Raw genomic sequence first — 16117 nt, forward strand, 5'->3', positions numbered from 1 at the left:
CTGGGCCCTCATTCATCAACGTGTTCTACGCACAGATCTGTGCTTACCCTGTGCGTACGATCATTTCTAAGCAAAGAGTGGGATTCATCAATTTCGATTTGAACTTGACTCCGTGCTTACATCTACGCACAGGTCAGACCACACTTACCTGACGCCCAGTGGTAGAATATATTATTACAACAAGGAAATGAGCTTCTGTGCATAATAACACTGGCATGTTCTGTACGAACCGTAGTTCATTATAGTTCATTGTAAAATAGCAACAGTAGTGTAATTATGGTCAAAACCCTATAAATAGCATTTGGAATAATAGATCTTTCTCTCAGAATGAATGCAGCATGGTTTATATAGCGTTATCGGAATATACGAGGTGTAGGCTACTGACTGACTGCGCTCAGCGTAGCTTGATTGATTGATTGATTGAAAAGTTTATTAACAGATTGCAGAATGGGTACAGTACAGTACAGCTCAGTACATACAATTGTTAATTGGGGATGCAGACCAACTTTCGTCTTGTTTACATCAGGGTCCCCCATTTTCAATTCATCATAAATCATAAAGCTCAACTCGTTATTATTTTGCGCACAGACCGCCGAAACACGGGAACGTTTTGATTATATTTAAAAGGCTTTACGTTAAACGAAACAAGTGGAATTTCGAAGCTGTAAGCAGAATAAGTCATATGAATATAGTGTTCTTCCCCCTTTTTACTGTATAAGAAATAATAGAAAACGCATTGCAATGACACCATGCAGATAGTGGACAGACTATATGATGGGATTCAAGTTCGCGTTTTTGTTGCTCATAGGCATGCTGTCAGAGTATGATATCTTAATCAAACATTCTAGAACATTTGTCGTCACAGATCATGTCCTAATAGAACATAGGCTATGGCATGGATCGTGATATTGTGTGGACTGTTATTATTACTGTACACCGGTACCACCCATTGTGACAACAGCCTTGTGAGTCCCGCACACAAACATGATGGAATTCAAGTTCATGTATTGAAAGACAGGCTACATCATACATGCAGTGAGATTCATTGTTCTTGTATATGCTCTCGTATTATATTGTTTATATAGGCTACCCAATACTGACATCAAAATAGATTGTAGTATGCCTCTAGAAATCATATGCAGCAGGTAGAAAATTGACGGGAGATCCATCGCGATTTGGAATAGAATTGAGGAGAACTTTAATCCCTGGGTATTAATCAAACAACACGGGAAAAGGCAGTCATATTCCAGCGCGGTCTTTATTAGCCGACAACAAAATAGATGCCTCTAAAAATCATATAGCCAATCGAACACAACTAATAAAGGCATTCATATTACAGCACGGTTATAATGACACACAACCAACGCCAAACAGTGGTCAACGAACGGTCTTTATTAGTATTTTGAGCTGTCCAGGCAGAATTGCAGCAATGGTCTTAGGGAGCCGTTGATATCTGACATCACCGTTTACAAATCCGCCTTTTATTTATCCCATAGTATGCGATAGTGTCTTCTTGGTTCGACAGCAGTGAATTCTCCGTGGAGTTTCTCAGAGTCCCGCTCGGGTCAGTCCATTATTTCACATCCCATGGGGGGTGTTTCCTCATTTTCATGACCATATATGGATAATCATGCACGAGCATTGACGGTAGAACAAAGTGGTATTCATCAACACGGAGGAGCATAGAGCCTGCTTACGCACCGTGTGATGAATCCCGACTTCCCTGTGCGTACACTAGTTCTACATTCCGTGCTTACGTGTGGAAATAGAAATGTTCTACGCACACTATTGATGAATGAGGGCCCTGGCCTTTATTTGTCCAAACCACTGTAATGACGTTTTACAGTATACAGAAGCAAACTGTGTTGCTGCCCGTGGGCTATTTTATTGCCACCCTGCGGTAATTCAGGGAATGAGGAAGGCATATTGAAAGTATTCTGTACTTCTGTATGACAACTATTAAAGAAACTTGAAACTTGAACAAACTGTCTGACTGGATATTCAATCTAGTTAGACTAGATTAATGTAGAACTGGTGAGAAGACAGTTTGAATGGAGCAGTGAGTATGTTGCGCTAACATAGTCACATACATGGACAATAACATAATAACATACATGGACAATAATATAATAATAGACTATCTACTTTACTAAAGAGGGCCTCTGAAGTGGTCCATCGTACTGCTCTAACAGGTTCCATATTCTTGATTTATTTTCTCTCTTGTATTGAAAGTCACTTTCATGGTCATTATCTGCAGTGTTTATTTTTATAATTTTTGTATTGATCTTTTTCCCCCTCCATTTTCCTCCGATTTTTCTCCCATCCCAATGTTAGTCGTATGCCAATTCCCAATCCCCTTCCTGGTCGCTGCGCACTTACCCCCCACAGTCAGATCATCTGGGAGAGTGGAGGCTATCACGTGCTTCCTCCGACACACGTCCAGCCAATCAACCGCTTCTTTTCACCTGGCAGCGCGGATTCTCATTGAGAGGGCGTAGCGTGTGGAAGGATCACACTATCCCCCTCAAGTCCTATCCGCGCTTAGCAGGCGCCCTGACCGAACTGTAGGAGTCGCTGTTTACAACGACCCGGACCCACCCCGCCAGCTTCTCCCACCCTCTAATACAGCCAATTGTATTAGTGTGAACGGCCAGCCAAGCTGGTGACAACCCCGGAGCTGTGAGCTGGATTCTAACAGGCGAATCCAGCTCACAGCTCCGGGGTTGGTGACGAACGCAATCTCCGCTACGCCACCTAACCGCCCACATCGGCAGTGTTTATTGAGTAAAACATCTACCTGAAACTTAAAAGTTTAAGTTGGACTTAAAAGATTTACCTTATCCTTGATTTTTCTCCATGGCAGCTGACCGACCGCAAATTCAACTAGCATGTAGAACAAAGACCACAGGTCATCGTGTCGGCCCATTTCCTGGAGAGAGTACCAAGAAGGATTATTTAATGACTTCTGTCTTCCATTGCCTTTTATTAAGGCCATTGTGTTGTCTTTAACTAAATCTAACATCAATTGTCTTTGGAAATCATTTGGACTATGAAAGTTCAAAAGTACTCCATCACTACCTTTACAGTTAACGTATAGACTTGCAATATATTTAGACATTCATATTTGAAAATATGGCAACACTTACAACAAATAATTACTTGGTCACAAAAGTAATTGTATTTACCTTGTTTTTATGTGCATTGACTGAGGCATATCTGACAGTTCCTCTGAATCCTGCAACTGTTCTTGGCTGAAATTAACCAAAGGAGAGGAGAGTTAGTAAACAGCTGTTTTGCCTCGTTGGTTACATGGCAAATATAACAAAAATAATTATGTATATTTCTACATTACATAATATTAATAAAAAAAAAAGTTGAACACCAAAATTATAAACCTTGCAGTAATTTACAAAAAATATTGTATCATAAGCATCAAATATACCTATAATAGCCATATAATGTATACTATGTATGTATGTATGTATGTATGTATGTATGTATGTATGTATGTATGTATGTATGTATGTATGTATGTATGTATGTATGTATGTATGTATGTATGTATGTATGTATGTATGTATGTATGTATGTATGTATGTATGTATCAAAAACTAGTTTTGCAATCAACCTATTGACCAATTCTGGAAGATTAAGGTTTGATTCATATGAACCAATGTGACTGAATAGAAACAGTACTGTATATCTGCTTTATTGGCATAAGATTAATACACATAAGCATCTGCCATATTGAAAAGTGTAAGGACACAGAACTATACTCGATATAGACGCTGCATCATGTTTATTTGATGCTTTGAAAAAAGTGTTCATTCCATCCAATGTGCAATGAACACTTTTAATGTAAATAGCTTACATTATTTCCAAAATAATAATAATAATAATAATAAAAAAAAAGATAATGACATAAATAGAAAGATCACAGAAGGGTCACACCAGGGTTTTTGATTCTATATAATCCTTTAAGCCACATTCAGTGTGAGATGGCATTCTGCAGCTCTCCCTTTCACTCCTACAGGTGGACTGTAATGTAATGCTGTGAGCACACCAAGCACGCCATTGAACGGAGCACTGGGAAATTGACAGGGAAATCCCCTTTTCCGCTGGTAGGTTTCCCTCACATCTATTGTGGGAGCAACGGGGTGGAGGGTGTTCAGCTCAGACACTAGCAGACTTCCTTTACCTGTGCATTTATCTCTAAAGGAATACTCCACCCATGTTAACCCATTCAGATGCCTATCCAGTTTGTGACAACCTGACCTAAGCCAAACCCAACACAACCCTAACCTGGGAGTCATTTTAGTCCAGCCAAAAATAACATGTATTTCGTTTTTTGAGGTATTATGGTTAGTGTTTTGGTTTTGGTTTTTGAGGTATTATGGTTAGTGTTTTGGTTTTGGTTTTTGAGGTATTATGGTTAGTGTTTTGGTTTTGGTTTTTGAGGTATTGGGGTTAGTGTTAGTGTTTTGGTTTTTGAGGTATTATGGTTAGTGTTTTGGTTTTTGAGGTATTATGGTTAGTGTTAGTGTTTTGGTTTTTGAGATATTATGGTTAGTGTTAGTGTTTTGGTTCTTGATGTATTATGGTTAGTGTTAGTGTTTTGGTTTTTGAGGTATTGGGGTTAGTGTTAGTGTTTTGGTTGTTGAGGTATTATGGTTAGTGTTTTGGTTTTTGAGGTATTATGGTTAGTGTTAGTGTTTTGGTTTTTGAGGTATTATGGTTAGTGTTAGTGTTTTGGTTTTTGAGGTATTGATTGGGGTTAGTGTTTTGGTTTTTGAGGTATTAGGGTTTTGTTCACCCAGGCCATGATGCGTCTATACTTTCCGTAGCCGCATTTCTGGCAAGACGCTCTCTGATTGGCCGACGCCTGTTTCTACACTGGTTAAGCTTAGGCACTCTTTCGAAGTTGGTTAAGGTTAGAGTTTGTCTTAGAGCATGGCGATAGAACGCCAGGTAGTTTGCAGGCTGTTCGACGCGGAAATGGGCAAAGACACAGCTCGTCACGCGATTGGGCAACAGTGGCCAATCAGAGAGTGTCTGCCAGAAATGCGGCTACGGAAAGTATAGACGCGGCCATGATATACAGTAATAGCTAGTATTTGCTAGCTTGTAATAAGAGAACATTGTGAAGATAGCAGTATAAGCATCTTTTATTCATTTTTAAAATACACCTACTATATGAGAGAATGTCCGATGGAAAATGCTAACAACTATGATGCTGTTCTCTCAAAATAAATATATAGCTTGTAACATAGCATTGTCAGAGCTTCGGCGGTTGGGGGTTGTCTGTCCTAAATGAAGGCAACTACACAGTAAACACAATGTGTTTGAACTAGTCCCAGTGTGATGTAGTTCTGTTGTTGATGATTGAAGCTTTTGCCTGCATGGTTGGTGTGGATTAACACTTTTTTGTCTCATCATGACCCCATTTCTTTCCTGGTTGATGCTTCCCGGTTCACATGGAACTGGGCGTTGGGCCAGAACTCCTACCACTGATTAAGCTAACGGCATTGCATCAACTACCCTACTAGCAAGTATTCCATTACTATTCCAAACGGTCCCTTTAAGCCAAAGCTCCGGTGTCAGATTGCACCAGCATGCTAACATGCTAACAGCGTCGACCCATTTACATGTACAGTAGACTGAGCCATCCAGACGGCTGTTGCTCCAGGATTGGATTTTTCTCATTTAGATTTTCCATTTGTTAAGACTGGAATCAACCAGCCTTTTAATACGATACTATTTTTCTTGTGCCGTATTCATACCAAGGTTGGTGTAAACATTTTTGTTTGTTTGTACCACTTGTTTGAGGGATGTACATTTTAATTAAAATTGTCGTAAGCCCAAAACGGAAATAACATAATCAGTTTTAACCAAGAAAGGTGTTATATATATATTTTGTACAGTGAAAAGGTTAAATATTGGAATTCAAATTAAAACAGGCTATCAAAACATCTATTATATCTAAACTCTGACCCAAAGAGGAGAGGAGGGGACACAGATCCTCTTTATATAATCTTCTGTATTTAGGTGCGAGTGTAACTGATGTTTGGGCGCAAAACAGTGTCTTCTTTAGAAGACGTGACTCTGAAGGAGACACTGTTGCGTCAAAACATCAGTTGTACTTAAACTAAAGATGATCCATGTGCTCCATGACTCTCCTCTTTGATTCTCCAGTGCTATGATGAGAAGAACCGTCATGTTTAGAAACTTCATTATAGTGCCCCTACTACATGGAATTATCTCTCTGTCTATGTTAATTTTATACTATATAGGATAGCTATTCATATTTATTATTGTTATATTGTAGAAATGTGTGCATTGAAATGTCTAAAGTCTCGACGACATTGAAAATTAGGGTGACCTCAATTGTCTTTTTGAGTATAAAATTAAGGTTGATGAAGTAGTATTGATGGAAATGCCTTCTTAACCAGGATTTGAGCCAAAATGATGGTTGCGTGTAAATGCAACGAGTGACCAGTTGGCTACTGGTAGAATGAGCCATACAGGAATTAGTAGCCAACTAGCCATACATGGATCAACAGTTCCCGTTTGGATTAACACAGCAAACTATAGACACATTTAGGTCAGCCCTGAAAAACGTCTTTTAACGTCTTTTAGTTCAATTCTTTTCAATTTTGTATGTGGCCATAACTGTGTACAGTTGAGTGTGTATGAAGCAGTTTAAAATGTGTACATTCACATGTATTAGTGAAATCCTTTCAACTAGCCATTTCGACACTGTTATCATACAACAAATGCAAAATAGGAGTCGCTCAAACCTTTGCAACCCTTATTGGTTTGACATTTTTGGTCCGTTGGCTATTGAGAAAGATATTGTCTCATACTATATCTAAATGAAGCAAAAGATACACTGTTTCCCTTAGACCTGACACTGAACTCTGTAAAATGCTCATCATGAATTAGAAAAAATATTCCTAATTTTCAAACAATACTATATTTATTACAGTATTCAACAGTTACTGTACCTGCTGACTGCTTGTTTTTAAACTGATATAGACTAAATGTAACCTGCAGGTGTGACCCTTCTGCTAGAGACAGAGAACAGAACGGAGAGCTTGGTGACCTCAACTCACATCACTCATGCCACCATGTGACAATTATGCAAGGAGCTGATGGAGGAAACGGGTTGGGGCATGCACTTCAAAATCATAAATCCAAAGGAACTGTAAGGAAAACAAAGCTGAAACATAAAGGAATGAGAAACAGCAAAGGTCAACAAAATCAGGGTTTCAAATTAAGCAGACATCACAAACATGAATTGACATTTATTTAACACATGTGTGATAATGAAAAGTGATTCATTCAAAATAGCAAGTCATGCAAACTCAGTGATTTGGAAGCAAATAGAGCCCTGCGTGGATTTGGAATAATATTGCAAGCAACACTGTTCAAGCAACCAGTAATCTGAGGGAACACTGTTCAAGCAACCATGGAGGGAACACTGTTCAAGCAACCAGTAATCTGAGAGAACACTGTTCAAGCAACCAGTAATCTGAGGGAACACTGTTCAAGCAACCAGTAATCTGAGGGAACACTGTTCAAGCAACCAGTAATCTGAGGGAACACTGTTCAAGCAACCAGTAATCTGAGGGAACACTGTTCAAGCAACCAGTAATCTGAGGGAACACTGTTCAAGCAACCAGTAATCTGAGGGAACACTGTTCAAGCAACCAGTAATCTGAGGGAACACTGTTCAAGCGACCAGTAATCTGAGGGAACACTGCTATCTTTCTGCTGGCTTACATACTACAACACTCAAAAACACAACTTGAAATATGTACACAACACCCAATTACAATGACTCTAATTGCACCTGAGAACCAGTATAATGAAAATCAGAAAATTACATTTCTCAATCATGTTGCATCGTTTAACAGAAGGGATGTAAAGTTACCCCAACATGTTATCAATGTCAGTATTGTGGAGTTATGACTGAAACTATCCTCATGGTTGTCATCATAAAGACCATTTCAGATAGCCAATCTAGTTCCTGAAAAGATTGCATCATCTACTCGGTTACCCTGATTGGCCCATCACTGGGTCTGTCAGTTGTCAGTAGTTGTAAAGGACATCAGCTAACACTAGTTAGTCTACAAACAAATAATGAAACTAGTTTGCTACAATTTTGTTAATTTTAGTGGTTCAAAAAACATCCACAGCAATTGTGACCATTTATTTATCACCTGCTAGCACAAGTTAGCCAATGTTAAGAGTGGCCAACTGTCTGTAGGGTCTCTGTACTGACCCCCTGCAGTAGTCTCTCTCTGTGTTGACCCCCTGCAGTAGTCTCTGTGCTGACCCCCTGCAGTAGTCTCTGTGCTGACCCCCTGCAGTAGTCTCTGTGTTGACCCCCTGCAGTAGTCTCTGTGCTGACCCCCTGCAGTAGTCTCTGTGTTGATCCCCTGCAGTAGTCTCTGTGTTGACCCCCTGCAGTAGTCTCTGTGTTGACCCCCTGCAGTAGTCTCTGTGTTGACCCCCTGTAGTAGTCTCTGTGCTGACCCCCTGCAGTAGTCTCTGTGCTGACCCCCTGCAGTAGTCTCTGTGTTGACCCCCTGCAGTAGTCTCTGTGCTGACCCCCTGCAGTAGTCTCTGTCTGACCCCCTGCAGTAGTCTCTGTGTTGACCCCCTGCAGTAGTCTCTGTGCTGACCCCCTGCAGTAGTCTCTGTGCTGACCCCCTGCAGTAGTCTCTGTGTTGACCCCCTGCAGTAGTCTCTGTGTTGACCCCCTGCAGTAGTCTCTGTGCTGACCCCCTGCAGTAGTCTCTGTGCTGACCCCCTGCAGTAGTCTCTGTGCTGACCCCCTGCAGTAGTCTCTGTGTTGACCCCCTGCAGTAGTCTCTGTGCTGACCCCCTGCAGTAGTCTCTGTCTGACCCCCTGCAGTAGTCTCTGTGCTGACCCCCTGCAGTAGTCTCTGTGCTGACCCCCTGCAGTAGTCTCTGTGTTGACCCCCTGCAGTAGTCTCTGTGTTGACCCCCTGCAGTAGTCTCTGTACTGACCCCCTGCAGTAGTCTCTGTGTTGACCCCCTGCAGTAGTCTCTGTACTGACCCCCTGCAGTAGTCTCTGTGTTGACCCCCTGCAGTAGTCTCTGTCTGACCCCCTGCAGTAGTCTCTGTGTTGACCCCCTGCAGTAGTCTCTGTGTTGACCCCCTGCAGTAGTCTCCGTGCTGCCCCCCTGCAGTAGTCTCTGTGCTGACCCCCTGCAGTAGTCTCTGTGTTGACCCTCTGCAGTAGTCTCTGTGTTGACCCCCTGCAGTAGTCTCTCTCTGTGCTGACCCCCTGCAGTAGTCTCTGTGCTGACCCCCTGCAGTAGTCTCTCTGTTGACCCCCTGCAGTAGTCTCTGTGTTGACCCCCTGCAGTAGTCTCTGTGCTGACCCCCTGCAGTAGTCTCTGTGCTGACCCCCTGCAGTAGTCTCTGTGTTGACCCCCTGCAGTAGTCTCTGTGCTGACCCCCTGCAGTAGTCTCTGTGCTGACCCCCTGCAGTAGTCTCTGTGCTGACCCCCTGCAGTAGTCTCTGTGCTGACCCCCTGCAGTAGTCTCTGTGTTGACCCCCTGCAGTAGTCTCTCTGTTGACCCCCTGCAGTAGTCTCTGTGCTGACCCCCTGCAGTAGTCTCTGTGTTGACCCCCTGCAGTAGTCTCTGTGTTGACCCCCTGCAGTAGTCTCTGTACTGACCCCCTGCAGTAGTCTCTGTACTGACCCCCTGCAGTAGTCTCTGTGCTGACCCCCTGCAGTAGTCTCTGTACTGACCCCCTGCAGTAGTCTCTGTACTGACCCCCTGCAGTAGTCTCTGTGCTGACCCCCTGCAGTAGTCTCTGTGCTGACCCCCTGCAGTAGTCTCTGTGCTGACCCCCTGCAGTAGTCTCTGTGCTGACCCCCTGCAGTAGTCTCTGTGTTGACCCCCTGCAGTAGTCTCTGTGCTGACCCCCTGCAGTAGTCTCTGTGCTGACCCCCTGCAGTAGTCTCTGTGTTGACCCCCTGCAGTAGTCTCTGTGCTGACCCCCTGCAGTAGTCTCTGTGCTGACCCCCTGCAGTAGTCTCTGTGTTGACCCCCTGCAGTAGTCTCTGTGCTGACCCCCTGCAGTAGTCTCTGTGTTGACCCCCTGCAGTAGTCTCTGTGCTGACCCCCTGCAGTAGTCTCTGTGCTGACCCCCTGCAGTAGTCTCTGTGCTGACCCCCTGCAGTAGTCTCTGTGCTGACCCCCTGCAGTAGTCTCTGTGCTGACCCCCTGCAGTAGTCTCTGTGTTGACCCCCTGCAGTAGTCTCTGTGCTGACCCCCTGCAGTAGTCTCTGTGCTGACCCCCTGCAGTAGTCTCTGTGTTGACCCCCTGCAGTAGTCTCTGTGTTGACCCCCTGCAGTAGTCTCTGTGCTGACCCCCTGCAGTAGTCTCTGTGTTGACCCCCTGCAGTAGTCTCTGTGTTGACCCCCTGCAGTAGTCTCTGTGTTGACCCCCTGCAGTAGTCTCTGTGTTGACCCCCTGCAGTAGTCTCTGTGCTGACCCCCTGCAGTAGTCTCTGTGCTGACCCCCTGCAGTAGTCTCTGTGTTGACCCCCTGCAGTAGTCTCTGTGCTGACCCCCTGCAGTAGTCTCTGTGTTGACCCCCTGCAGTAGTCTCTGTGCTGACCCCCTGCAGTAGTCTCTGTGCTGACCCCCTGCAGTAGTCTCTGTGTTGACCCCCTGCAGTAGTCTCTGTGCTGACCCCCTGCAGTAGTCTCTGTGCTGACCCCCTGCAGTAGTCTCTGTGCTGACCCCCTGCAGTAGTCTCTGTGCTGACCCCCTGCAGTAGTCTCTGTGCTGACCCCCTGCAGTAGTCTCTGTGCTGACCCCCTGCAGTAGTCTCAGTGGCAGCATTTGAAGCCGTTGTTGTTACCCTCTGGCAGCAGGGGTGCAGTCGTAATATGGGCGGAGGCCAAACGGTATCCTATTATTATGCAAAGTCTAGGCACTTATCACCTAGACTTTGCATAATAATAGGATGCGTGCACTTCGAAGCCCAAACGCCGTTTGACCGCGGTTGCCCAGCACTGCACCACTGCCTGGCAGTAAAGGCCGCCCTATAGTTACGAGATATTGCACAGATTCACACACCCACACACACACACATACAGACACTCACCCACACACAGACGCTACCGAATACATAATGTCCTCGGATAGGCTCCACTTACCGTGGACAAAACAAATCAAAATAAAAAAATTATTAATGATACACCTGACGCTGAAATAACGACACTCCTGACATTAAAGGGGACATATTTTAGTCCTTTTCAACAAGTTAATATAGGTCCCTAAACATGTATGTTTTAGCTTAAAGAAAACTGATTATGCATTCTAGCAGCCTCTATACCTCTCTGTTTCAGTCCTGTTCTCATTCTAGCAGCCTCTATACCTCTCTGTTTCAGTCCTGTTCTCATTCTAGCAGCCTCTCTACCTCTCTGTTTCAGTCCTGTTCTCATTCTAGCAGCCTCTCTACCTCTCTGTTTCAGTCCTGTTCTCATTCTAGCAGCCTCTACACCTCTCTGTTTCAGTCCTGTTCTCATTCTAGCAGCCTCTCTACCTTTCTGTTTCAGTCCTGTTCTCATTCTAGCAGCCTCTATACCTCTCTGTTTCAGTCCTGTTCTCATTCTAGCAGCCTCTATACCTCTCTGTTTCAGTCCTATTCTCATTATAGCAGCCTCTATACCTCTCTGTTCAGTCCTATTCTCCTTCTAGCAGCCTCTATACCTCTGTTTCAGTCCTATTCTCATTATAGCAGCCTCTCTACCTCTCTGTTTCAGTCCTGTTCTCATTCTAGCAGCCTCTATACCTCTCTGTTTCAGTCCTGTTCTCATTCTAGCAGCCTCTCTACCTCTCTGTTTCAGTCCTGTTCTCATTCTAGCAGCCTCTATACCTCTCTGTTTCAGTCCTGTTCTCATTCTAGCAGCCTCTCTACCTCTCTGTTTCAGTCCTATTCTCATTCTAGCAGCCTCTATACCTCTCTGTTTCAGTCCTGTTCTCATTCTAGCAGCCTCTATACCTCTCTGTTTCAGTCCTGTTCTCATTCTAGCAGCCTCTCTACCTCTCTGTTTCAGTCCTGTTCTCATTCTAGCAGCCTCTCTACCTCTCTGTTTCAGTCCTGTTCTCATTCTAGCAGCCTCTACACCTCTCTGTTTCAGTCCTGTTCTCATTCTAGCAGCCTCTCTACCTTTCTGTTTCAGTCCTGTTCTCATTCTAGCAGCCTCTATACCTCTCTGTTTCAGTCCTGTTCTCATTCTAGCAGCCTCTATACCTCTCTGTTTCAGTCCTATTCTCATTATAGCAGCCTCTATACCTCTCTGTTCAGTCCTATTCTCCTTCTAGCAGCCTCTATACCTCTGTTTCAGTCCTATTCTCATTATAGCAGCCTCTCTACCTCTCTGTTTCAGTCCTGTTCTCATTCTAGCAGCCTCTATACCTCTCTGTTTCAGTCCTGTTCTCATTCTAGCAGCCTCTCTACCTCTCTGTTTCAGTCCTGTTCTCATTCTAGCAGCCTCTATACCTCTCTGTTTCAGTCCTGTTCTCATTCTAGCAGCCTCTCTACCTCTCTGTTTCAGTCCTATTCTCATTCTAGCAGCCTCTATACCTCTCTGTTTCAGTCCTGTTCTCATTCTAGCAGCCTCTATACCTCTCTGTTTCAGTCCTGTTCTCATTCTATCAGCCTCTATACCTCTCTGTTTCAGTCCTGTTCTCATTCTAGCAGCCTCTATACCTCTCTGTTTCAGTCCTGTTCTCATTCTAGCAGCCTCTATACCTCTCTGTTTCAGTCCTGTTCTCATTCTAGCAGCCTCTATACCTCTCTGTTTCAGTCCTGTTCTCATTCTAGCAGCCTCTATACCTCTCTGTTTCAGTCCTGTTCTCATTCTATCAGCCTCTATACCTCTCTGTTTCAGTCCTGTTCTCATTCTAGCAGCCTCTATACCTCTCTGTTTCAGTCCTGTTCTCATTCTAGCAGCCTCTATACCTCTCTGTTTCAGTCCTGTTCTCATTCTAGCAGCCTCTATACCTCTCTGTTTCAGACCTGTTTTTAATGGGCTGTTTCTGTGCCTATAACAAGCTGCTTTGATCATACAAATGTGATAATCACCATACATCTAGCAGTGGTGCGTGAGCACCAAATGAAATTCAGATCCAACTTTTAGACTAGTCGTTGCAGATCAAATATGACTCAATATCCAACACAACTTAAAACATTTTTACATGCAAGCCGCCATCTTGTACACATTTTATCAAGATATGTCCACAGTCACACACAAGCACGTCATTTACTACGACGATTGTGGCTGCAATTCTGAATGGCTCGTTTCAAGAGGGAGGGTTCTTGTCACTGCTGAACTGCAGAAAAGGCACAATGCACATATTTAACATGTTCTCAGTGTTAACCCTAACCCTAACAATTTTCAGAATAGGTCCCCTTTAACATTCCACATTTTTTTCTGACTGAACTAATCATTGTACTGGTTCTTTAGGGGAAACCGTAACCTTTTACATTTCTGATCACACACAGTATCCAAAAACATACCACGAAATAAAATAAACAAACACTAAAAGAGCAAATCAAACCATACCATTAGCATGGTCATTAATAAGCTAGGGAAATACATATACTGTATAGCACATCATTGAAACACAAGTTAATTTCATAGTGCTCACTTCCTCGTAGGGATGTTAACAATTAATCAAAGATCGATTGATTGATCGTTAAGGATGTACTCGAACACATGACATTTACTCGATCTACTATCAAACAATGATATGTTACAATGTTGTCTGTCTCTTATTACATTGTAGCCTTCAGTAGAATGCTGTATTAAAGCATGTATATCAAAGCATGTTTCAATGAACAGATAGAGGGCGCAATATAACTATGACGAGGAGGCAACTACCTCGGTGTCTGGAAAATAAGCGAGGGGGAAAAACACGAGCGACGGCAATTTGCAAAAAGAGAAGCGTTGATTTTGCCCATTTATCAAAAACGACATGATCGATATGGTTGACGGCGAAGGATTTCGGCAAACGATACACCTGCTTGAGCCTAGGGGTGGGGGAAAAAACGATACGTAGTAGTATCGCGATACTTTGCGTGGCGATACTGTATTGATACAGGGACGCCAAGTATCGATATTTAATTATTCATAAAAAAAAATGTATTTTATTTTTTTTGTATAAGGAAGTTGCATTGTTAATTTCAATACCTGTAATAGTACAGTAGTCCACACACGCACACATGTGCATTGCATTCAGTTAAGTTGGAATATGACTGTAATACAAACAGTTCAGTTTGTCAGGTACATGCAACACAGATTACAGTGTTTACATCTGTCTGCTTGAATATACCATGTTCTGCAATAAAAATTATTGAAGTGAGATGAACAGACTGAACTTTATTTTATTAGATAAAACATGTTGACTTTGTTGAAGTTTTACTTTGCAGTTGAAAAAAGGTAATATATCGCAATATTAATATCGCAATACTCAGCATATCACAATATATTTAGTATCGCAATACTATCGTATCGTGAATCAAGTATCGTGATAGTATCGTATCGTGAGGCCTCTGGTGATTCCCACCCCTTGAGCCAGTGTACCACATCCCATCCTGAGGCCCAACCACCTCGCGCATTGAGGAGAGCTACACCGATGCGAAGTTCAGAGTTGCTCGCGCAGCTAGCTAACGTTACCGCTGCTCGCAAGGTTGCGTTGACGACAGACAGCTGGACTGCCCTGACGACCAAAAGCTATATGTTACCGTCACTTGCCACTACATCACCGAGGACTGGCGAGTCACCACTGCTGTGTTGCTAACTAGAAGTGTGCAGGGTGCTTACAATTTGCAACCTTATACTTCCTAGTCAACCTTCCCTGAGGAACGCATGAACTCTGACAAATATCTGCATGCTATGTTTGCGGTTAAAATGGCCCCATCTATTTATTGCAAGGCAAATTATTTATTCAGCTCGTTGTGAGTCAGGGAACGCATTGCTGCCTCTGAGCCCTTCTCCTGTATGTCTCAGTTGGGATCCCTTCTCCTGTATGTCTCAGCTGGGATCCCTTCTCCTGTATGTCTCAGCTGGGATCCCTTCTCCTGTATGTCTCAGCTGGGATCCCTTCTCCTGTATGTCTCAGCTGGGATCCCTTCTCCTGTATGTCTCAGCTGGGAGCCCTTCTCCTGTATGTCTCAGCTGGGATCCCTTCTCCTGTATGTCTCAGCTGGGAGCCCTTCTCCTGTATGTCTCAGCTGGGATTCCTTCTCCTGTATGTCTCAGCTGGGATCCCTTCTCCTGTATGTCTCAGTTGGGATCCCTTCTCCTGTATGTCTCAGCTGGGATCCCTTCTCCTGTATGTCTCAGTTGGGATCCCTTGTCCTGTATGTCTCAGCTGGGATCCCTTCTCCTGTATGTCTCAGCTGGGATCCCTTCTCCTGTATGTCTCAGCTGGGAGCCCTTCTCCTGTATGTCTCAGCTGGGATCCCTTCTCCTGTATGTCTCAGCTGGGAGCCCTTCTCCTGTATGTCTCAGCTGGGATCCCTTCTCCTGTATGTCTCAGTTGGGATCCCTTCTCCTGTATGTCTCAGTTGGGATCCCTTCTCCTGTATGTCTCAGCTGGGATCCCTTCTCCTGTATGTCTCAGCTGGGATCCCTTCTCCTGTATGTCTCAGCTGGGATCCCTTCTCCTGTATGTCTCAGCTGGGATCCCTTCTCCTGTATGTATCAGTTGGGATCCCTTCTCCTGTATGTCTCAGTTGGGAGCCCTTCTCCTGTATGGAAACAGCACAGCACAGGACAAGAAGGCCCTACAGAAAGTGGTGCGCTCAGCCGAGCGTACCACGGGTATTGCACTACCCCCCCTGCAGGTTCTATACAACAAGAGGTGCAAATCCAGAGCCTGCAGGATAATGAAAGACCCTCACCACCCCAATAACAGCCTGTTTCAGCTGCTGAGGTCAGGCAGACGCCTGCAAATCCCAGCTACTAGGACAGAGCGGCTTAGGCTCAGCTTCTTCCCCCAGGCCATCAGAGCCATGAACAATGTACATTGAGTGCTCAGAACATTGAACTGTCC

The 16117-nt window shown here is 44.0% G+C and overlaps 1 protein-coding gene across 1 annotated transcript in view; it reads right to left on the reverse strand.

The window, feature by feature from the left end:
* Nucleotides 1-16117, reverse strand: part of LOC311241646 (tau-tubulin kinase 1-like) — a gene marked incomplete at its 3' end in the record, with an annotated part of 112925 nt that overhangs the window by 49273 nt on the left and 47535 nt on the right. Inside the window, exons 6-7 of the mRNA XM_084330523.1 lie at nt 3186-3251; nt 2837-2929 (exon numbers count right to left, since the gene is read on the reverse strand). Coding sequence (XP_084186649.1) covers nt 2837-2929; nt 3186-3251 — 159 coding nt within the window. The remainder of the gene's footprint in view (nt 1-2836; nt 2930-3185; nt 3252-16117) is intronic.

The sequence above is a fragment of the Notolepis coatsorum genome (genome assembly GCF_963971535.1).
Source record: "Notolepis coatsorum genome assembly, chromosome: 15".
NCBI classification, from domain to species: domain Eukaryota; kingdom Metazoa; phylum Chordata; class Actinopteri; order Aulopiformes; family Paralepididae; genus Notolepis; species Notolepis coatsorum.